This window comes from Pelophylax lessonae (assembly GCF_965119305.1).
Source record: "Pelophylax lessonae genome assembly, chromosome: 3".
In the NCBI taxonomy this organism is placed as follows: domain Eukaryota; kingdom Metazoa; phylum Chordata; class Amphibia; order Anura; family Ranidae; genus Pelophylax; species Pelophylax lessonae.
The window spans coordinates 162,725,923-162,750,820 of record NC_138770.1 but is presented as its reverse complement, the minus strand read 5'-3'; the positions used below and the strand labels follow the sequence as shown (position 1 = coordinate 162,750,820).

At 43.3% G+C, this 24,898-nt stretch overlaps 1 protein-coding gene across 1 annotated transcript; it reads right to left on the bottom strand.

Moving 5' to 3' along the window:
* Nucleotides 1-4,908: 4,908 nt before the first annotated feature.
* On the bottom strand, nucleotides 4,909-24,330 carry TMEM18 (transmembrane protein 18). The gene is made up of 5 exons (XM_082251396.1): nucleotides 24,196-24,330; nucleotides 21,444-21,564; nucleotides 14,669-14,723; nucleotides 10,315-10,408; nucleotides 4,909-5,265 (listed from the first exon to the last, which is right to left on the bottom strand). The coding sequence occupies exons 1-5, from the start codon at nucleotides 24,235-24,237 to the stop codon at nucleotides 5,170-5,172; spliced, it is 408 nt and encodes a 135-aa protein (XP_082107522.1). The 5' UTR covers nucleotides 24,238-24,330; the 3' UTR covers nucleotides 4,909-5,169.
* Between the last annotated feature and the right edge of the window lie 568 nt (nucleotides 24,331-24,898).

The window sequence follows — 24,898 nt, the reverse complement described above, 5'->3', positions numbered from 1 at the left end:
TAAAGCAGAAGTAAACCGATTGATTTAACCAGTTTTAAAAAACAGTTGCATTCCCAGCACATGCCAGGAATGTAACTGTCAAATTGATTGTGTCCTCAACCAAACTGTCAAACCATCCAATTACGGATGTCCTAACTGTTTACATTTGCAGCATCATGGCAGTTGATTAAACAGAGGCCAAGATGGCAACTTCCTTGGCTGAAAACGATCGGAGGGTTTACTTCCACTTTGAGCCCCGGTTCACACTACAGTGATGTCAGACATCACATGTGATTCGGAGCGCATTACTCTGAAAATTATATGTGATGTCTGTGTGATGCAAATTCAGCCATACAAATTGTATGGTTGAACTCGCATCCGATTCGCACTGAACATACACAGGACCCTTTTTTGGGTCCGCAGCAGAATCGGATCGCATGGTGGTTCACACCAATGTGAGCCGATTCATGTCTGAACTGTCAGCACTGTGATATGCAAACTGATCTAGGGATGTCGTTAACCTTGTATTGACACCGCCAGCAATTTGCATATGGCAATGTGAACTTCCTGCGATTTGAATGTGAGATGGGAACCCGCAGTGGATTCGCAGGGTTCCCGCATCGCATATGTGTGAACTGAGCCTAACACTGAATATTCCGATTCTGCCATGAGCAGAACTATGACTAATTTGGAATGAATTACTTTGCCTACAAATGAGATAATGGATAACTTCAGTTAAAACTTTTCCTTCAGCAATCCACTTTGAAAATGTAATTTACTTGCAATTATCATTTATGGAATGACCACATCTTGCTACTGAGGACAAATATGTTTTCAGCCACCCATTTTATATCTCGAATATGAAACTTCATATTTTTAAAAATTGCCTTGTTCAGGCCTCTGCACTAAGCTTATGGTCGAATGCCAAGTAGCCCAAATATTCAATCTCCAGAAATGTCTTTTGCACTAGATGCTTAATTTTAATTTTAATCATAAACATGCATGTTTAAAGAGATAAAAGAAGTGCAACATATTAAACCCTGAGACTAAGCATGTGATTACAAAGTGTCAGACTGATCCTTCCAGAGGAGCCTCTGCTTGCTGCTGTAAAAATAGAACAGAAAAAGTAAAAAACCTTCTGAATAGGATTATAGAAAGTGTTTTCTTAAATTGCGTATAATATTTGAAATTTTCAGTAACATTTCAGGTTCACAGGCAAAAAACCCAAAACAATATAGGCCCATAGTAGGGCTGGGCGATAAATCGATTTAATCGATTTATCGATTTTTTAGTTGGAAACGATTTTTTTTTTTTTAAACTCGAGTTTTTTTTACAATATTTTTTTCCTTGTGCAGCCACCTTACTCCCCAGTAACGGACCTGCGGGGCGGGCGGTGCGTCTGTACAGGCCGGGGCTGCGGCGCGCTGTAATAGATAAAGTCTCCCCGGCCTGGATGTGACGTCAGCTGCCGGGAGAGGAAGCGGGCGGTGCGTCTGTACAGGCCAGGGGCTGTGATAGGATAGGTGCCTATCCTATCACAGCCCCTGGCCTGTACAGACGCACCGCCCGCGTCCTCTCCCGGCAGCTGACATCACATCCAGGCCGGGGAGAATTTACCTATCACATGATGGGAGTCTCAAGTGCGCATGCGCACAAGACATTATCTTGGTTTGGTAAACTTATAACACATAGCGGGCAGTTGAATGAGAGGAGGCGGGGCTGAGGTTGGACGGAAGACACCGCCGCGTCATCTGCAGAGCTGAATAGAGGAGGCGGGACGGAGGTGCGGCCGTGTAATAAATGCAGGACTTTAGCGACTCCTTGTTTTATTATCTTTAGCAATTATCGTATTATTTATCCTTAGGATTTCATAACATTTAGTATTTATATAATACAAAATAAGAAATACTAAATGTAATGAAATCCTAAGGATAAATAATACGATAAGTACTAAAGATAATAAAAACAGAAGGAGTCGCTTAAGCCCTGCATTTATTACACGGCCGCACCTCCATCCCGCCTCCTCCGCCAGCTCTGCATATGTGCCTCCGTCCCTAATGTCTCGATGACGCGGCGGTGTCCTCCGTCGCACCTCAGCCCCGCCTCCTCTCAATCAGCTGTCCGCTCTCTGTTATAATTTTTCCAAACCTCAAAAAATGTCTTCTGCGCATGCGCACGGACGACTCCTATCAGCTGTTTTGTGATGCTCTGTCACCGGAAGTGACGAGGTCCGATTTTTTTTTCACGGGTCCGACAAAATTTTACAACACCGACCTGTACAGACACACCGCCCGCCCCGCAGCTGACGTCACATCCAGGCAGGGGAGACTGTACCCATCACAGCGCGCCGCAGCCCCGGCCTGTACAGACGCACCGCCCGCCCCGCAGCTGACGTCACATCCAGGCCGGGGAGACTGTACCTATCACAGCGCGCCGCAGCCCCGGCCTGTACAGTCGCACCGCCCGCCCCGCAGCTGACGTCACATCCAGGCCGGGGAGACTGTACCTATCACAGCGCGCCGCAGCCTCCGGCCTGTACAGACGCACCGCCCGCCCCGCAGCTGACGTCACATCCAGGCGCGGCGGTGGTCCGTTACTGGGGAGTTCGGTGGCTGCACAAGGCAGAAAAAAGTATTGTAGAAAAAAACTCGAGTTTGAAAAAAAAAAAGTTTAAAAGTCAAACTAAAAAAGGTGGCCGGTTACTGTGGACTCGTTCTCTGGACTGTACCTATCACAGCACAGCCCCTGTACAGACGCACCGCCCGCACATACACACATACAGCGCTTCTTCTCCTCAGTCCTCCCTCCAGACTCTGCAGAAACTCAAATTTTTCTTTAAAAATCGAAGATTTTTTTTTTTAGGCAAAATCGCCCAGCCCTTGCCCATAGTAGTTAGCATTTCTGCCTTGCAGCTCTGGGGTCATTGGTTCAAATTTCTTCCAGGAAACTATCTGCACAAAGTTTGCATGTTCTCCCAGTGCTTGTTTGGGTTTCCTTCCACAGTCCAAAAGACAGGCGGGTAAGTCAATTGGCTCTAGTGTATACGACAGTAACTATAGGTTAAAAGCTCTCACAATGAGTGGCTGATATGGGCGGGCATAACGTGCCTCATCCCTTTAAAAGATACAAGTACAAAAAAAACAAAAATTGCCAAGGGAGTTTGTGAGACACATTTAAGATAATAAAATTTAAAAATAAATAAAAATAAATATTGCATTTTATTCAAAATAGACATCTTAAAACCTCACAATGGGTATAAAAGTCATTCTTAGATAAAACAAGCAAAAAGCAATAATGTACTTATAGAACGTTACATGAATTTTCAGCCTTGCAGAAAAGTTCTTAGCAAACAGGCTCATGCACAAATCTCTTGACGCGTTTTGTAAGTTAACACTCGCTTCATTAGCAGATGTGAAAACTCATAGATGTCTACAAAAGGAAAGACCAGGTCATTATAAAGATAAAAACCCCACACACAATATACTTACAGATCCACTAAAGTAACAAAAGCAAAACAAAAAAAACTTGGCGTTGGTCCTAGTACATAAAATGAGTGTGGCAATGATATGCTAACTGATCCACACCATCCTGGCCAGGGGTTGTGAGGAAGAATAAGAAGAAGATCACAAAACTTACATGGAAAGGGGCAGCAAAGCCGCCAGGGCGGGGGCAAAAGAAATATACAACCCATGATGGAAGACACAAAGTAAAAAAGAAAAAAAAAAATAGTAAATTAGAAGAAAGGTTATAGGTTGAAAGCTCATCGAGGACAGGGACTGATGTTAATGTACTCTTTGTAAATGTTCTGCGGAAATAGTCAGTAGTATATAAAATGACTGCAATAAATAAAATTGAGGATATTTGATATTATGTTTTGCTCACTGGTGTTCTCTTTAAAGCAGGGATCCTCAAACTACATGGGGCATTGTAAAACTCTGACATTCACAGACATGACTAGGCATGAGGAGAATTGTCGTTCCTGAACAACTGGAGGGCCACAGTTTGAAGACCCCTGCTTTAAAGAATAGAATGCTTACACCTTTATGCGACAATTATATCCCATACCATCCACTGCTATCTTCTCCCTGAGCTACGTACTTTCGGGAGCTAGATTTTCAGCCTCTTGATTAGCCTGTTGGGAAGGACATAATTTCATGTGCACGAGAGTCAATCATTCCATTACAGTCAGAGTGTGCCAGGAATGCATGCTGAGTGTACATGCAATAGAAGACTGCAAGAATTCAGGTACGGGTGTCATGGCATGAATGCCTCTTCTGCTAAAAGATTGCTGCCTGCTCACTGTTTTTTACAGTTCCACTTAAATAAATACTAATTGAAGGGCAGTTTATAAAGGTGCAGATCTGCTATTGGTATTTAGTCTTCTACAAATATATATATATTAACAAATGCCAACAAGCTTTTCCTTTTCTTAAAAAAAAAAAAAAAAAAACACCTTTTTATTTGTAAAATATAATGAAGACAAATCATGAGAGGAATGTGGAAAAAAAATTATATTATATATATATATATATATATATATATATATATATATATATATATATATATATAATAAACAATCATTCACATGGGCACATAGGCCCAGATGGTTGCTTTTATGCACCCGGGGAATGACGGCTGCATCAGAACACCTTGGGCAGCACTCTAAGTTATTGCATGGAACCAGGGAATCATGGGCGTTTTCTGCAGCCAGCCTGTAAAAATCAATGACAAGCTGAGAGATAGAGCACCAGTATGGCTCTCCTCACACATGCTAGAGTTTACATCCATACAGGGGTAGACACACAGCTCTGGAAGTAGATGTCACAAAAATTAATGAAGTATAGTAACCTACTGCAACCAAGCAGAGATTAGCCTTTTTTAGACTGACTTCTCCAAGTCTGATTTCTGATTGGTTACTATAAATTCCAGCTTAACTTATGGGAGAAAGGACCAACCAATGCTGATGCAAACACTATCCACTTTGTCAGAAAAATCTGTCCAATCAGCTTAATTTTTAGCAGATAGACGGTATGTCTATGGTCGTTGATATTCTTGAAAACTGCTCACACATAGGTAGTCCAGGATTTACAAATTGTCTTGGCCTTGGTCCTCTGTACCTATTTCCAGGACTACAAAGTGGTATCTTACATGCTTTAACGTTCAGTTCCAAAGCAGAAAGTTTCACCAAGTTCAATTTTCCTTCTTTTTCTCCTTGGCACTTTTCCTCTTCTTCTGCAACGTTTTAAGTTCTGTCATCACAGACAATGTTTTATAAACCCAATGGACCTGTTAGAAATGAGAAGAGAAAAATACCAACCTAATAATGTATGGGTGCAAATATTTATGCTTCAGACGATGTATTAGTCAGTTTACTACATCAGGGTATATAAACAAGACAAATAGTAACACAGGAAAACCCGTGTAACATACTGAGCTCACGCCCAGAAGAGTGTCTCCTGTTGATTAATAAGATGCAATATGCCCAGTGAGAAACTCAACTGGAAGACTAAGAATAAAAGCCTATTTGGGGTTGTGAGTTTGAAAAAAAAGTCCTGAAATTAGGCTAAAAAAAAGGTGCAATGTGCATGTAGCGAAAGGTTAAAAGCATACACACAATAGAAAATAATAAACACAAATTATGTTTATTAAAATATCTATAAGCTACCGGGTAGCCCAAGTAAAAAAAAAAAAAAAAAAAAAATTCAGTAATTCAATTCAAAAAGTGAAAACACACACACACACACACACACACACACACACTAATATATATATATATATATATATATATATATATATATATATTCATTCATTACATACGGAGTAATATATTTCAAGCATTTCTTTATTTCAATGTTGATGATTATGGCTTACAGCTAGTGATAGCACAAAATTCAGGATCTCAGAAAATTAGAATATATTACATAAGACCAATAAAAAAATCCAAGTTAGACTTAACAGTAACTTGTTTAACAGTAACTTATTTTCCAGGAGTCTTTCAGTACAGCACCTAAAAGAGTGGCTCCTCCCACTTGCCAACAGGAAACACCACTTCCACCAAACTTTAAATAGGAGGAGGATTCTTCCCACAGCTTATCAGTTGTAGTAAAGTACCCCCAGCACAGGCTGGAACACAATCAGAATATGGTTAATAACAGCAAAAAAAATAAATAAAAAAGGGCAGGGGGCTGCTGTCCTGAAAGACTCCTGGAAAACAAGTTACCAGTAAGTCTAACTTGGATTTTCCCTTAACGTCTTTCAGGACAGCACCTGAGAGGATAAACGAGACTTACCAACTAAGGAGGTAAAACAGCCTCAAAACCCAAATTCATAATCGCCTACTGACAGAAGGTTCAGTCAGTAATGACAGACAAACGTTAAATAACTTGACCATGTAGCCGCCTTACAAATTTGATCTGCGATAGCACCAGCTTTTCTGCCCATGTAGTGGCAAGAGCTCTAGTAGAATGTGCTCGGATTCTCAGCAGGGGGGGGGGGGGGGGGGTAGAGGACAATTCCATCTGGAAGTAAGCCTCCAAAACAGCTGATTTAAGCCACCTAGCAGTTGACCCTTTAGATGCTTGGTGGCCCTTTTTGATGCCCGAAAAAAGAACAAAACAATGAGTCCGAAGACCTAAAGTTCCTTGTTACCTCTAGGTAACGTAATAAAATTCTTCTTACATCTAGATTGTGAAACAGTCTCTACCTATCCCCTGAAGGGTTAGAACAAAAAGGTGGCAGGATAATATCCAGAGACCGGTTTTGAACTGATGCTACCTTTGGCAAAAACCCTGGATCTATTTTAAAGCGGAGTTCCGGGCACAGATGTCATTTTTCAATAAGCATACCCCCGGGACAGTCAGGGCTAGCACATTCCACAATGGCTAGCCTCTGATCTGTCCCGGTTCGCACTTACCTTTAAGAAGAAATACTTACTTATAAAATTTCTTCCACAGTGTTTCCATCTCTCTTGTGGGCAGCTGAAGCCGGCGCGGTCCTCTTCTGCGTCTTCTTCCGCGTCTTCTTCTCCCAGAATGCGCCGCACCGGCCCCTCTCGTCACTTCAGGTGCGGCGCCGCATTCCTAAACAGCTTCTGGGCATGCCTTCAGTAATGACCTTTTGTGACTTACCCTCCTTGTGAAGGGTGTCTTCTAGACAACTCAAGACAGCAGTCCTCCCCATGATTGTGTAACCTACCAAATCAGACTGAGAGACTATTTAAAGGCTCAGGAATAGTGTTTCGAGTTTATTAGCTGATTAGAGTGTGATACCATGAGTCTACAACATAGAACATTTTCACAAAATTCAAATTTTCGAAAATACAGAATTTTGGGTTTTCACTAGCTGTAAGCCAAATAATAAAAATTAAAAGCAAGAAATGCTTGAAATATATCACTAGGTGTGTAATGAATTTATATAATATAGGAGTTTCACTTTTTATTAAATTGGATTACTGAAATAAATTAACTTTTTGATGATAGTCTAATTTTTTGAGATGCACCTGTAAATGAACAGTGGACACGATCTCTCCATGTATGAGAGCAGCATGGAAGGAATGTGTGACTGAGCAACTACATCCATCAAAAGTAGACAATGTAACAAACCAACACATATCCATACAACAAAGTAAAACAAAATGGATACATGGTAAACAACAGCAAGATTGTGTAATGTGAACCTACCTTGCATGGGGATATTACTACTAGTGATAATATACAGAAAATATGATGTTAAATGTTGTATGGACTGCAAACCACGGACATATATTTTTTTTATATACCAGTTGAAAAATAAAAAATAACACATAATACATAGATACACATGAAAAAGTGTGCATACACATTTGCACGCACACATATAAAACCATGTATATCATCAGTAGTGAAAAAATGACAGTATTGTTGGGATAAAGGAACTAGCCAATTGGAAAAAGAGATTGAGTCACAATTGGGTCTATAACCCACAGACCTGGTCGACCGGGTAGCGACTCGAAAATGCTGGGTTTTTGTCATGATGGAACAAACAATACCTGGGGCTACTGAATTTTGGCAAACCTTTCTCAACACCTTTACGGTTCTCGCCAAAGCGGTCCCAAAGTGATTTTATAGTTCGCCCCACAAGAGCAGTTGATACAAGACTCTACAAAAGTAGTGGAGCAGGTGTAGAAGCCATTTTACTGGATGACAACGACTTTCATCAGTGATAATACAATTATGGGTTAGTTACATTGTCTACTTTTGCTAGATGCATTTAGAGCCGGTTCACACTACCGCGACCAGAAAGTGGCCCCATGAAGGAGCGACTTTTTAGCGCAACTTTAGCGCGACTTGTGCACTACTTTGAAGAGACTTAAATGATAGGCGACTTTGTCTGTGGGGGAATGCCTGGGTAATCTTTTTCTTCTTCCTGGAAAGTCTGATCACAGTAGCTTGAAAATAGATAAGAATCCGACTTAGAGGCAACTCCCATTGAAGTCAATGTGCACAAGTCGGATAGAGGTCGCCTTGAAGTAATACAGGAACCTTTTCTGAAGTCGGAGCGACTTCAGTAGTGCATATTAAGATGGCTCTTATTCATTTACATTGAATTTGTAATGACAAGCGACTTGAGGTCGCACAAGTCACGTCCCAAGTCGGAGTAGTGTGAACCGGGTCTTACTCAGTTACACATTCCTTCCATGCTGCTCTCATGCATGGAGAGATCTTGTCCACTGTTCATTTATATGTGGCTATTTATTTTATTTCATTCAATCATCTCTACACATTTACAATACACAATGTAAACTGGTCCCTAATTATCTAGGTTCACACAATTAATCTTTGATGTGAATACAATCCATATATAAACAATAATCGTATTAATTACTCCTTTGGTATTGTCAGGTCTGTTTAAATATAAATGTCACTAACTCAATTAATTATTTTTTTTTATATGACAATCATAACAATTACATATAAAAATATACATTATGTCGATTCTCATTGTGAATGTGGATGACACAGCGGTTACAGCAAAAGGCTCTTGGCACTAGACTCCAGTCCTTGCAGCGGCTCCATCCATTCCTCCTGGTAGTGTCATCCAACATCACCCCACTTGTTCCCCGGCTACTGGCCAAGGCGGGGATCTGGGCATACTCACGCACAGTGAATTTCACTGGTATAAGCAACCATTTTTACTGAATGAAACTGATTCATTCAGTGTGTTTTGCTGTGATTAGCCACAGCTAATCACATGCTACAGTTGGGCTGTGATTGGCCCTTTCTGTACTATGTGATCACTGTGACCAATCACAGCTAGCAACACAATTGTATCAAATAGATGGCATGAATGGAAGCCATCCATTGTTTACAATGGTATGCCGTTCTCCTCATAGTTATTTGTACATTGCATTATCAATCTTTCTTTCACCATATTGTTTTCTATGCATTGTTGTACTGCTGCCATCTGCTGGCCAGAATTTACATGCCGCACGCCTCTGTTTTTGTTAGGAAAGTTTTTTGTATTATGGGCGTGTTTTCAGGCTGTGTGTCTTTATCACATCCAGCAGCCATTTTCAGTTCTTTATGGCTGTGTGACTGGAAACTCCACATTTTTGGACTTGTGAAGGCATCAGTTTTTGACCAGCAGTTAGCCTCAGGATAGACGACAACAGGACAGTATTGATACCACTACTACAGAACAGTATTGCATCACCCGTCTATTGCTGTATCTGGATTGAATAAACCCATGTTTGATTTCATCCTCATGCCCAAGTCTGGATCCATCTTCCCTGAGCATCTGCCGGTCCGGTCTGCCCCACTGCTTGGATACGAAGGTAGGAAGTCACACAGCTATTATCAGTTATACCTTCATTAGCCTTCATGTGGGGACAGAACAAATGGTCATGCGATTGTGATCTACTGGGATTGGTCACAGCGATCATGATACCGGCAGCGGGTCACTCCACTGATCAGTCATCAGCTGTGTCTGGTGGACACAGCCGGTGATAGATCGCGCTTGAGCGTTCCGGGAGGACATCATGACGTCCACCTGGAATGACGAATGTGCTGCCCAGCCATCATTTGACAATTGACTGGGCAGGAAGTGATTGATTTATTACAGCTGGGAGCGGAGCTTTCCAGTTCAGATTTTGTGCAACGCTACCATTTCAGCTAAAATGTTGACTACAATGGGCGGAATCTCACAAGGACTATTTTCAAACTGTCAGCAGCATTTGGATCCCAGTCTTCTTCACACTGGTTTCCTCAGCACTCTAGGTAAAGTGAAATGTTCCACGGTATAAAATCATTAGACTATGAAATCAATAGAAATGATTTAAGAACTGAAGGCTCTACTCACCACAATTATTATAGTATTGAACAGTAATGGAGCTGAAAAAGCTAATGAAATGAACATCCCAGAAGAATCGAAGTATTGTTGCTTTGAATACTTTCTGGATGATAGAAAACAAAAATAAAACCATGAATATAAAGAAAACAATACTTTGAAGACTAGGAATATAAACAGCAAAAATTCCCTCGTACTACACACATAAAGAAGCAACACACAACATTTTTAATAAAACAAACACTTAATCTTCTATATTTGCAGTTTACCAGAAAGTTGTGTTCTCTGGAATACAAAACTGCATATACTTGTTATTAAATCTTTACAGCAGAACCTTAAGGGCTCATTACACTATGGTGTTGAAGAAATGCATGGTTTACTGCAATGCAAAAAAACTTTACATGCTTTGGTTAGAATGCAGTGGCAATCATTCTGAATGGCAACTCAATGCTTCTTTATGACAGATGTGCGTTTGCGGTGCGATGCCACAATGCATGCAAAACATTCCATCAGCAAGATGCATTTGGGTGCCATTTAAAATGAGAGGCACTGGCATTGCACCAACTCATGTGTTGGCGTGCGTTGCAGTAAAGCATGCAACATAGCATGCATTACTGCAATGCAAGGATACTGGTGTAAATGGGTCCTGAAGTACATCTGAAGCCAACACTTTGTTTTTTAGTTTTTGATTTAGGCCTCGTACACACGATGAGAATATCAGAAGAATGACTGTTTGTTTGGTTTTTTTTGCATGCTAGTCTCATTTCAAAAATGAAGAAGTTATGAAAATTCTTTTATGACAGAATACAACTTCGGAAGTGATGTATTGTAATGTATTCTTTAGCTTCTGAGCATGCAAGGTCTTGGTCACTAGATTTCTTCGGATGAATACTGTACTGATTAAACTAAAATCGTTCGTTCTGGTATCATAGTAGAAACAGTTTTGCGTTTGTCGCTTCGGATAATTTAGCATGAACGGTCATGATCAGCTCAAAAGCTGTGTACTAACGATCAGATTATCAGGCCAATTACCCCAAAAACTGTATTTTTCGTCCAAATTTCTCATTGTGTGTACTAGGCATTACACTTGTTGGAACGGAGGTAACTCAATTAAGCCAAACAGGATATGTCCCAACAATGCAGATGACGGTACTTTAATGGTTATATTTAATATTCATCTAATTAATAGCTGATATAAAATAAACAGGTACTTTTTTACTATTTGAAGTTAGAATGGGCCTTTTAACCACTTGCCTACTGGGCACTTTTATCCCCTTCCTGCCAAGGTCAATTTTTAGCTTTCAGTGCTCACACTTTGAATGACAAATTGCACGGTCATGCAACACTGTACCCATATGAAATTATATTTTTTTCAAAATAACAGAGCTTTCTTTTGGTGGTATTTTATCACCACTGGGTTTTTTAATTTTTGCTAAATAAATAAAAAAAGGACTTCAAATTTTGAAAAAACTAAAAAAAGTGTTTTAAAGTTTGTTATAAAATTTTGCAAACAGATCATTTTTCTCCTTCAATTATGTGCGCTGATGAGGCTGCACTGATGGGCGCTAATGAGGCAGCACTGGTGGGTACGGATAAACGGCACTGATGGACACTAATAGGTGACACTAATGAGGAGGCACTGATTGGCAGCACTGGTGGGCACTGTTGAGACTAAACTGATAATCAGAGGCCTGATTATCATTCGAGGTTTCTTTTACACAAGCTAGGTATCTGCTCTCCTCTCCTCATGCTGTCAACGTGTGGAAAGGAATGCTGATAACTGGCTTGTGTTTACAACGTGATCAGATGTGAGTGGACACAGCTGATCACAGATCAGGGTAAAGAGCAAATTAGAGGACACAGCGATCACAAAGCGCGCTAAGTGGGCATGATCATGGGAGGACGTCATATGACGCCCTCCCAGAACTAGCTGGCTGCGCTGTAGCCATCATTTGGCTATAGCGCGGTCGGCAAGTGGTTAAAGCCCTACTCCAGGTTGATTGAAGATTATATAGTTTGGACCAAGCTGATCCAAACAAACTATTTCCTTCACTTATACATGCACACACTGGAAGCTCAGCCATTTACAGGATGCCATGTATTTTTATAGATGAATACAAGGCTTCCTCTGATTGGCTGAGGTTGAGAGGCGGATGGATGACATCATAATCTCCATCCCAGCTACCCCACCCTAGTAAATAAAAGCTCAAGCTTGAAGATAGGCACCAACCTGTCACTGTCAGACCCTAGAACAGGGATCCTCAAACTACGACCCTCAAGCTGTTGCGGAACTACACCTCCCATGAGGCATTGTAAAACTCTGATATTCACAGACATGACTAGGCATGATGGGAATTGTAGTTCCTAAACAACGGGAGGGTCACAGTTTGAAGACCCCTGCCCTAGAACATATGTCTATTCCTACACATCCAGTTTATTCTTAAAGCAGAGCTCAAAGCAGTGAAAACCATAAGCAAACATTTATTCTATTGCAGCTCACCAATACTTAATGTGATGGCTACATTTGCTTTTTGTTTAGGCTTTCTTTCTTCCGTTTTTATCTGGTGATCCAGCCGCTAAGTCTGTTTTTCAAAAGAACAAGCTCTTTTGAAGTTCTAGGGATGAGACGGACCATTTAACACTGGCACAGGTACAATGATCAGCTTTTATTTTTTAAAAACCTTTATCCAAAAAGGAAAAAAAAACATATTTGCTGTAACTGCTTATAAAATTTAGCTGGAGTTTGGCTTTAAACTGTTAGTGTATTTAAATCTGCTAATACATGCAACACTCCCCTCCCCCAAGATTGACAATGCTGTTTTCCAAATGTGCCCCCTGTGCTCCTTTATCCAGAAAGGGGGCACTCTAATACAGGAGGTGTGTTACTGACTAGATCACCAGGTGAAAACAGATGGAAAAAAAGCCAAAAAAAAGAGCACTAATGCAGCCACCGCATCTAATGATTAGCAAGCTGCAATATATTATATATTACATTTTTGGTTTTGGATTGAACACCGCTTCAAGTCTCTAATTAAAAAGTTGCAAGCAGGCAGGCTCCTGTATTCAATGTCTCTTCTGCAATTAAATAAACCTACCTACCTGCTCGCAGTCTTATCTTGAGTGTATACTGAGCTGCGCATGCGTAGCTCAGTTTACATTCCAGTATAGATCCTGTGTGCCAAGGTGTCTGAACTCCTGTGCAAATGCAGGAGTGACGTTATAATGCGCCAACCAATGAAGGTAAGTATTGCAGACTTTAGGTCCGCTTTAACCACTTGCCGACCGCCGCACGACTATCTACGTCGGCGGTCAGCCCCTCACAGGCAAACTAACGTAGGGCTACGTTGCTTGCTTGTGAGGGTCTAGGGAGCGAGCGCGCGCTCCCGCGTGGTCACGGACCCCCCCCCGCGCGTGTGACCAGCGGACCCGATGTCCGCCGGTCACTCGGCGATCGGCGGGGGAGAGGGAGAATGTCAGGCAGCTTGTTTACACAAGCTGCCTGTCATTCTCCTCGCTGCAAAGACACTGATCACATGGATCTACTATGTAGATCCGTTGATCAGTGTCCTTACAGCTGAAGCCACAGCCAATCACAGTAGAAAGCACGCCCCTAGGGACACACACAGCCCCTCCCTCCCAAATAAAGTTAACCCCTTCACTACCAGTGTATTTTTACAGTAACAGTGCATATATATAGCACTGATTACTGTAGAAATGTCACTGGTAACCCCAAAAGTGTCAAAAATGTCAGTCAAGGGTCCGATTTGTCCGCCGCAATGTCGCAGTACTGCAAAAAAAAAAAAACGCAGATCGCCGCCATTATGCGTTAAAAAAAAAAGAACAAAAATGACAAAAATCTTTCCCTTTGTTAGTAAACGCAATAACTTTTGCGCAAACCAATCAAAATACGCTTTTTGCAATTTTTTTTACCAAACATAGGTAGCATAAAACAAATTGGCCGAAAATGTTAAAAAATTTTGATTTTTACATTTTTTTTTTGTTGGGGGAATTTCATATAAAAAAATGTGAAAAATATTGTTATTTTTGCAAAATTGACGCTCTTTTTTTGTTTATAGCGCGTGATCAAAAAAAAAAAAAAAAAAAAAAAAAAAAAAAGTCGCACAGGTGATCAAATACCACCAAAAGAAAGCTCTGTTTGTGGGAAAAAAAAGGACGCCAAATTCGTTTAGGCACAGCGTCGCAGGACCGCGCAATTGTCCGTTAAAGTCACGCAGTGCCGAATCGCAAAATACCCCCTGGTCGGAATGGGGGTAAAATCTTCCGGGGCTTAAGTGGTTAAGACAAGAAGGATGTTTTTTTACTGAAATGTATAAAAGAAAAAAAAAAAACGGGTAGTTTTACTTACGTCCAGTTCAAAGCAGCATATTCATTGATATATTCAGCACTGCTCACCAAGGCAACTGCAAAAATAACATGAGAGACACCATCAATACATTATCCAGCAACTATATATTGATCAATGCAAATTTCAAACAAACCTAAAGCCAAACTCTGGGCACAATTATTTCATTAGATTATCATATACAAGTCATTTTTTACCTTTCTTGTGCAGAAATATAGATTTGGCTGGCCAAGCCTTTTGTGAATGGCCATGTGGAGAGGAATGTGGGGACACAAGACCATTGCACTGTCTAATGGAACTTTAGCACTGATATCTGCAGCAAGCCAGAAGAGGAGCGGGGAGCTTTACTATATAGGAGGGCTGATTGCTAGAGGAAAGCCAAATGTCACTCACTGCAATGCTAAAGTCATGGGTTACTTACATATTATACTCCAGAGAAATTATCTGCCTGGGGCTGATTTTTAAGACTCTCTGGGGGTAATTAATAAGGCGTTTTTGACACATTCCTGGTAATGTGGATGTCGTTGGAAGCCTTGCACCAAATTCATGAAACTGTAACTCATTCTCAGTACTGAAGTATACAGAAGGAGGGTTTTTTTTTTTTTTTTTTTTTTTTTTTAACTTTCACACACACATGGATATCATTGTTTACATGTATTATATTGTAGCTTATGGATTCTTTAGACCCCTTTCACACTGGCAGGCCAGATTTTAAGTATTACCTTGGGGAGATGCAGACTAGAATACTGCAATCACTGAGCAGCAAATGAGATCACCTGTGATGTAATTTAGTTATCTTGCAAACCTGGCCTGTTAGTGGGCCCCGAGGATCGGAGTTGAGGACCACTGCTCTAGTGGATCCGCCTGATCAGGTCCACTCTGCTGATGCAAAACAGACACAGACACAGCCTGCTGTTCTCTGTGGGGCGATCGCCTGTTGATTTCTGAATAGAAAAAAATGAAAGTGAGTGCTGGTACAAGTGTAGCAGCAATAAGTAAACAATTAGTGCTTATAAATAGTGCTCATATAGTGCTATGATTAAATCACAGTGGAGTGCACAAATGTGGTATAACATAAGACACAAAAAAATGCAGTGCTCAGGTGTTCCTGAATAGGGAACAAATAATGTGAAAATATGTGACTAAGTAATAAAATAATCAATAGTATAAATAGTGCAATGCAGTGATTCCAAGTGTTAACAAAAGTCTGTGTGATATTTCCAAACGGAAATGTGCCAATGGAGCAAAAACCCACCTCGTGAGCAGTGTTCAGAATATATGCCAGGGTTCATACACATTTTTACCAATAAAATTCCATGACTTTACGTAAATATTCATGACCTAAAGTTTCATTGAATGTCTATGTATACATGTTAAAGAAGAAAAAATTCATGTCACACCCAGCATATTTTTACTAAAACAAATGACAATCTTTGTAGTGTACAGTACCTCTGCAGTTAGAGTTTCATTTCTGGATACAGCGCGACTCAAATGGTCTCTTGTTTTACAGTGGATGAGATGGAAGCACCGCTGCCACAGCTAGTGTCACTTCAGGCGCACGGGTGAAAAAGCTGAGAACTCTGATGTAGAGGGGACTCTAGAGGTGACCAGAGACCACTTTCCACAGAGTGAATGCACTAAGGAGGGGGGGGGGGGTCCTGATATTAGGAGAAACATTTATAACAGTGCCCCCTTACATCAGTGACCCCCCCCCCCCCTCAGACTGGCCGGGCAGCACTGTCACTGACCTCCTCTTAGGTGCACCATGCTCTGGTTTTATCCTGTAGTCTCCTCTCCCCAGTCCACACATGTCTTGACTTCTCCTGTGATCCCCATCCCGACAGCACTCCCACTTTTGACTCCTCTCCAGACCCCCTCAGAGACTGCAGACATGATAAAAGACAAGAGATGGTCAGAGATTACAGACATGATAGAAGAGATAGAGGCTGTGGACATGGTACAGGAGGTGGTCAGTGGCTGTGGACATGGTACAGGAGATTTTCAAAGGCTGTGGACATGATACAGGAGGTGGTCAGAGGATGCGGACATGGTACAGGAGATTTTCAAAGGCTGTGGACATGGCACAGGAGGTGGTTAGAGGCTGCGGACATGGTACAGGAGATTTTCAAAGGCTGTGGACATGGTAGAAGAGATGGTCAGAGACTGCGGACATTGTAGAAGAGATGGTCAGATACTGCGGACATTGTAGAAGAGATGGTCAGATACTGCGGACATGACACAAGAGATGGTCAGATACTGCGGACATGACACAAGAGATGGTCAGATACTGCGGACATGACACAAGAGAAGGTCAGAGACTGCGGACATGACACAAGAGAAGGTCAGAGACTGCGGACATGATAGAAGAGCACTAGGGGGGGGCCGGAGAGCACAGGGGAAGCAGAGAGCACTGGAGGAGCTGAAGGGCATGGGGGGGGGAGAATAGAGAGAATTAAGGGGGGGGGGGTTTGGAAAGCATTGCAGGGGGGTTGGAAGGCACAGGGGGGTGGAGAGCACTGGGGGGGGTGGAGGCAGGCAGGGAAAACCAGGGGGATGGAGAGCACTGTCTGGGGGGAACTGGAAATCACTGAGGGGGGAGCCAGGGAGCACAGGGGGGTGGAGAGCACTGGGGGAGCCAGACGAAGATCACGGGGGGAGGTAAAGAGCGCTGGGAAGGCTGAAGAGCACTGGGGGGGGGGTTAATAGCACTGAGGGGGGCCAGCAAAGGAAGTTGTATAGGAGGGGGTGGGGCAGCTGCATATAGATGAATTGAACTTTCCGTATTCCTAGTGCAGCTTCTGAGAGAAGGAGTAACAAGCATTCAGCAACATGAGGCATGAGGAATATGGAAAGTTCAATTCATCTCTATGCAGCTGTCCCATCCCATCCCCCTCCTATCCAGCACACGAGACTCCTCAGGCACTCTCACTGACCTTCTTTCTGCTGCTGCAGCTGCCTTCTTCACACGGAGATGCGGGCGGCCCGACGGACACCGGCCTGAAACCTCCCCCCCCAGTGCGGAGATGCGGGCGGCCTGGCAGGCACCGGCATGACACCCCCCCCCCAGTGCACGCCCCCCCGCTGCTACGCCCCTGAGAGCGGGACAGTAAGTGCACCATTTCTCAGTTTCATGTTTCAGCGGATCAATCCGCCGCAGAGTTCCCAGCTTGTCACGGTCTATTCATATTGAAGAGACCAGTGACCAGGCTTTAGCTGTACAGTGCGCTGCGGCAGATTAATCCGCCTAAACCCAAAACAGAGAAAATAGTCCACTTACTGTCCCCCGCTCCCACGGAATACAGGGGGCCCGGAGACATATTTTCTAAATTAAATAGTTGCACAACAAAATTCCATGACTTTTCAAAAACTTAGTGGGTTTACTCATTTTCCAGGACTTCTCCAGGCCTGGAAAGTGTCATGTCAAAATCCCATGACTTTTCCAGGATTTTCATGACCGTACAAACCCTGAATTATGCTCACCAGAAATGAGCAGATCACACAGACCTATACCGCTCTATCAGCCTCCAAATCAGTACGAAGGACACTTCACTCCTCCTGAGATGGTCCACTGGATCACTCATTTACATATAGTATAAATGGGAAACACAAGAAGCCATCAGTAGTGTAATCCTGATACTTGGAGCAAAAGAAGGTAAAATGGGTGCCTACATATATAGTGCCCACCTGGCACAGGAAGAAACGCCAAAATTGCTAGGTAGGAACCGCCAGCTGTGCAGAATATTGCTCCCTCTGTTGATTTATTAGATAGGGACCGCCAGCAGTGCAGAGTATTGCTCCCTCTGATAGTGTAGTAGCGTGGCAGCGGTCGGCAAGTGTTTCACCGCTGATGAGGAAGTGTAGGAATCTGCACTACTGGAGGTCCCTATCTAGTAGATCAACAGAGGGAGCAATACTCTACACAGCTGGCGGTTCCTACCTAGCAATTTTGGCGTTTCTTCCTGTGCCAGGTGGGCACTATATATGCAAGCACCTATTTTACCTTCTTTTGCTCCAACTATCAGGATTACACTATTGGTGGCTTCTTGCGTTTCCCATTTATACTATATGTAAAGGAGTGATCCAGTGGATCATCTTAGGAGGAGAGAGGAGGAGTGAAGTTCTTTCTACTGATTTGGAGGCGGTATAGGTCTGTGTGATCTGCTCATTTCTGGTGAGCATATATTCTGAACACTGCTCACGAGGTGGATTTTTGCTCCATTGGCACATTTCTGTTTGGAAATATCAAACGGACTTTTGTTAACACTTGGAATCACTGCATTGCACTATTTATACTATTGATTATTTTATTATTTAGTCACATATTTTCACATTATTTGTTCCCTATTTGTGAACACCTGAGCACTGCATTTTTTGTGTCTTATGTTATACCACATTTGTGCACTCCACTGTGATTTAATCATAGCACTATTTATAAGCAGTGATTGTTTACTTGTTACTGCTACACTTGTACCAGCGCTCACTTTCATTTTTGTCTATTCAGTTACGTAAATGGTCACACACATTTGAAGGGGCAGCAGGTCAATCTTTAGTGTACACCATACCTAAAAAACAGGCGCCTTCACACTATCACGCCTGTCCATTTCTATCTGACTGTCGCTCTGATCCAATCCTCCTGACAGAAGAGGAACAGATCCCCATCCGTCTGTTTTTAGCGAATCTGATGTCGGCCTGAAAAACTGACAGGCAGACCATATCAGTCAGTCCATGTGAAAGGAGCCTTAAAGTGATACTAAAGCTTACATTTTTTAAATTAAAATAACAAACAGGTTATACTTACATGCTCTGTTTAATGGTTTTGCACAAAGCAGCCCTGATCCTCCTCTTCTGGGGTCCCCTGCTGACACTCCTGGATCCTCCTTTTTAGCAAGTTCCCCAATAGCATGCCACTTTCTATGGGGGACACGCATCCGGCTCACTCCGAACTGCCCTGTCTGCAACTATAGATCTACACAGGGCGAGAGCCGCTGCTCTTGTGCACAGTGTTGGATCGAGATCAGGCTCAGTTAAGTTTAAGGGGGCTGACACAGAAGGTTAAGAATGCATTAAAGTAGAAGTTCAAGCAAAAACTAACTAACTAAATCTACTGGCAGCCACATTCTATAACTAACCTATCTAACCTTGAAAAGCAAAAAATAAAAAAAATATTGCTATACATATCTTTATTTCAGGCGCTCCAGTCTGGTCCCAAGCTTAGCTGTCGGTGGCGGCCTCTAAGTGAAGGCAGTTTCAGGAGAGAGTCGATAAGGGAAGCCCTATAATAACTCTATGGGTGACACCACTTCCCAGGCCATTCACAGTCGTTGTCGGCTGTCTCCTGCACACAACATCCACCACTGGAGACTGGACCGGACTTTACATCAAAAGACTTTAAGCCTTTACAACTACTTTATTGTGCTTTCTTAGGCTTTTTTCCTTTAATCAGCGGGAGGAAAAAAAAACAAAAAAACACATGCCTCAACGGCCAGATAAAGGCAAACAAAGAGCCGCAGTTTGGAGACCACCGCTGTAAAGGATTGGAAGGTTTAGTTACGCTTAAAGCACATGAAGACATTTTTATAAAGACTGTCCAATCCCTTTAACTCTTCCCTGCTCGTCTGGGCAGCCCCTAAAATAGTATGATACGCCCAGGGGCAGGAAGGATTGGCGACTATGTGACCACTGTCACAGTGACATGATCAGAAGCTGGTCTCACCAGCTACCAATCTTTAGCTTTGACCAAGAGCTGTCTGCGACAGCTCAGTCTTTGTGCAGTAAGCGTGTTCTCAGCACATAATGACCGCAAAGCTTTGTATATGTGCAGCATGTGGGCGTTAAAGTGATAGTAAACTCTGTAACAAGAATCCCCAGAAAGCATAAAACCACTCTCTATTGCATTTCTACACATAAATATATACTGGAGCATTATCGAAGCTTTCTCTACTCTGTTTTGGCTGAAGCCGGCGCCATCTTTGCCGCTACCTTCCAATTTCTTCTGCATCTGCACTTCTGCTCTTTCCAATATCTCACTATCAGAATAAGCAAAACAAGTAAACCAAGCCTTGTTTTGGTGACTTAGCCCCGCATAATTTCAATAAAATTGCCATGAAATAATGCAAATAGAGATAAGGGCAAGTGAATGCATAGATAAAGGCCTCTTTTACACAGGCTTTCCCATCCGGTCCGCCTGTCAGTTTTTCAGGTGGACCTGATCGGATGGTCCATGCAACTCTATGGAGCAGCGGATGTCAGCTGTGACATCTCCGCTAACACCCGTTGCTATCTGATCCGATCCTGTCCGTGAAATCCGGACAGATAGAAACCCTTTTTTCCATCAGTCTAGAGGAGTGGATCGGATGAAAACAGACAGTTGGTCCGTTTTCATTCGATCTCCCATAGAGGAGAGCGGGGCGCTGACAGCTCCATCTCTGCACAGTGAGCGGAGACGGAGCTTTCATCCGCCTGCTCAGCGGGAATCGGCAGATCAATCCCCGCTGAGCAAAATGGAGTCCATCGGGCGCACCACCCATGTGAAAGGGGCCAAAGAAGGCGACAGTGACATCCTTAAAAGAAACAGTGGGCAATATTTCGTAAACTGCAAAAGTTAAAATACTTTTAAAGCCAACAACTTTGAAGTCATTTTATACTTCTTCATATGGTGCAAAGTCGTCCAGGTGAGTTTACTACAACTTTAAAGCCCACCCTTTTGCTGCTGCACAGACGTGTCAGGTGTTTGTAAAGAGGTTAAAGATGCAAAAAATGCCATTTTGCTATTCCTTACCCATTATCAGAAAGTGGACAATCTGGAATTTGTAGAATTTGTAGGAGATTATGGTTATTACAAAGCAGAGCACATGGAACACCAATAGTCCAATCACAAATGGTTCTGTCCAATCGACTGGCTGAAAACAAACACACAAGAAAAGTTGAATTAAAATGAGAATAATAATTTTTTATATGTTGCTAGATCAAAACTATCAGCCCACATCTCCTCCTCCTTTATTCCCAGATGCAACCAGGAATACCAGGCAGAGCAATCCTCATTACAGCGTGCTTGTCCAAGAGTGTGGGGATCACTCTGGGTTCATCTTTTAGGTCAATATTGTTTATTATAAGAAGAATAATTTAAAGTATGTGTCACCCAAAAAATATTTTCCTCTAGTTTTAGATAGAGTGGGGGAATGATTAGAACTCCTGTCAGATTATTACTGTTATCTGTTCAAAAAAAATGTACCCTCACATCCAGGGGCGATCATCTGTAGGTAATCTCTGTGCCTATTACATGCGAATGGCCATGAATGGCTGCGGGCGCTGTCAGCCTCCTGTTGCTTTAACCACTTGCCGACCGCCAGCAGTACATATACAAAAACACTGCACAGAGCAGATAAGTTTCACAAGTTGTCTTTTTTTTTTTTTTTTGTTTATAAATAATAAGCTTTAGTGCCCGTTCACATACGAGCGACGCTACTTCGCACCGCGACCTCCGAGGTCGCGGTGCGCGCAGCGCGCCGCAACCTCGGAGCGGCCGCCATGGACTTCATAACATTGAAGTCTATGGCGGTCGCCTCCTGGTCGCCCCAAAGAAGCTCCGGACCCTTTTTCTAAGTCGGAGCGACTTGTGTCGCTCCTATTAGAACGGGTCCGCAGCTTCCCTATGGGAGGCGACCTACAGCGACCTGTGAGGCGACCAGGTCGCCTCACAGGTCGCCTCAGTGTGAACCGGGACTAAGTATCACTATGTAAACCCTCAGTCCCCGTTCACAGGGAAGCTGTGGACCCATTCTTTGGGGCGACCCGGCACGACCGTCATAGACTTCAATGGTATGAAGTCCGTGGCGGCCGCTCCGAGGTCGCCCCCCCAAGTCGGATCGCCCCTGTGTGAACGGGGCCTCACATATACTCACATATACTCAGGAAAAGGAACTAGCCTCAGATGATACACAGAGATTAAAGCGGAGTTCCACCCATTTTTAATAGGTTGGAATACATAGCTGTATGTAATCCCCTTTAAAACGGCTTTTACCAATGGAAACTTTTTTTTTTTTTTGCTAGTAAGTACCTTAATTTCGGCATTATTGCTCCTCTCCTCACTTGCTGGTCCGATCGGCGATGACGTCATTCGGCGATCCGCAGTGTCTGCTGGGATGTATTCAATTCCAGAAATCTCGGAGTAGCTGTATCTGTACTGAGCCGTGCCTGCCCCGCCTCCGCCCCCTCTCATTGAGTTGCATTGTATGAATGTATTAAGGCCGTTCTCTGCCCCGCCTCCTCTTACAAATCAATGAGAGGAGGCGGGGCAGAGGCGGGGGAGAGAACAGCCTTAATACAGTCATACAATGCAACTCAATGAGAGGAGGCGGGGCGGAGGCGGGGCAGAGAACAGCCTTAATACATTCATACAATGCAACTCAATTAGAGGAGGCGAGGCGGAGGCGGGGCAGAGAACGGCCTTAATACATTCATACAATGCAACTCAATTAGAGGAGGCGAGGCGGAGGCGGGGCGGAGGCGGGGCAGGCACGGCTCAGTACAGATACAGCTACTGCGAGATTTCTGGAATAGAATACATCCCAGCAGACACTGCGGATCGCCGAATGACGTCATCGCCGATCGGACCAGGAAGTGAGGAGAGGAGGAATAAAGCCGAAATTAAGGTATTTACTAGCAAAAAAAAAAAAAAGTTTCCATTGGTAAAAGCCATTTTAAAGGGGATTACATAGATCTAAAGTTCCAAAAATGGGTGGAACTCCACTTTAAACAAATCTCCCTACATAAGTTGTACCTGTTTCTCTGCATACAGCCTTCTCTTCTCTACAACCATACAAAGTTCTGAATTTATAGCTTGTCTATGAGCTCAGAAAAAAACAAAAAGGGGGTCAGAGAGCTGAGGTTATGCACTGCAGAGCTCAGTAATGAGAGTTCTGAAAGCTGATTGGAGGAAAAGTCATAGATCGCCAGGTTGAAGCAGAGCTTCCATGTTGGATGGAACTCCGCCTAAGGGGGTGGGGGAGGGGATGTAAATGTCATAGATCGCCAGGTTGAAGCAAATAAGCGGAGCTTCCACGTTGGGTGGAAGTCCGCCTAAGGGCTCATTCACGCCGTGTCCTGTATTTTACCGCAATGGATAAAAGTCGGCCATTACAAGGGTCTAATGTTTTCACGAGACTTGCTCATGCTGCAACACACATCAATGCAATGTAACCCACATAAAAAACATGCGCTACTGCACATGTATTGTCAGTGCATGTTCATGGGCAGTACGGTGTATAAGAAACGCATGGGGGTGTGAATGAGCCCTTATGTGACACACTGTGACTCCAGGGGGCACTATGGTGTGCACAGGGCACATACACTGCCATTGCCCTGTGCTGATCATTGCAGGAATGCAGCCACATCATATCATCAGCACCCACCCCGGATGAAAGGCTCTCTGTACACAGATCCCTGTCACCATAGTGACATAGGAAGTGATCAGGCATCACAGCACCCTTACTATGGTACAATCATCACCCCTGCCCCCCATGTACACTCACTGCACGCCGGAACAGCGCCCACACTCCGGACTCTCCCTCCATGTCACCTGGCTCAGGAAATGCCACTCTCACAGAGGAGGATACAAGGCAAGCTCCTCCCACAGCCCCGCCTTCCACCTGTCGCTCTGTTTTGGACTGCAGAGGGCGGTGGAGATCCCGAGCAGACCCCGCCTCTACACCGCCCCCTGTCTGTCAACCCGTCCTGAAAGTAGGCTGCGGTAGGCGGAGGACCCAGTGGAGTCTCCTCCCACTGCCCCGCCCTCTGGCTCTCCGATCCTGCCTAGAGCCTTCTATTGGATCAAAAAATGCAACGGAAGTGACATTGGCGAACACAATTGCTTATTGCGCATGCTCTATGCGTTCCACCATGGCCGACCGCTATGAATTTTAATAGGTTTCCTGATCTGACAGAACGGGAAGGCGGTTGTTACTTACACCCAGACAAGTCTTCAATGTCACAATTATTTTAGCAGGTAACTCGCCTTATATACTGAAATAGACTTTTTTCACCGCGACCGAGTGAAATCGTTTATTTCACAGTATAATCACTATATTGCTGAGCAGTGCCGGGTGTACCAAGATGACGGTCGCCACCTTCTGCCTGTAGGTTTCTGCCTATTTTTACTATAATACAATAATAATGCAAATGTTATACTCTCGCCATGCTAGTGTAACCACAGGGTAGCGCAGCGTGGTGATTGGT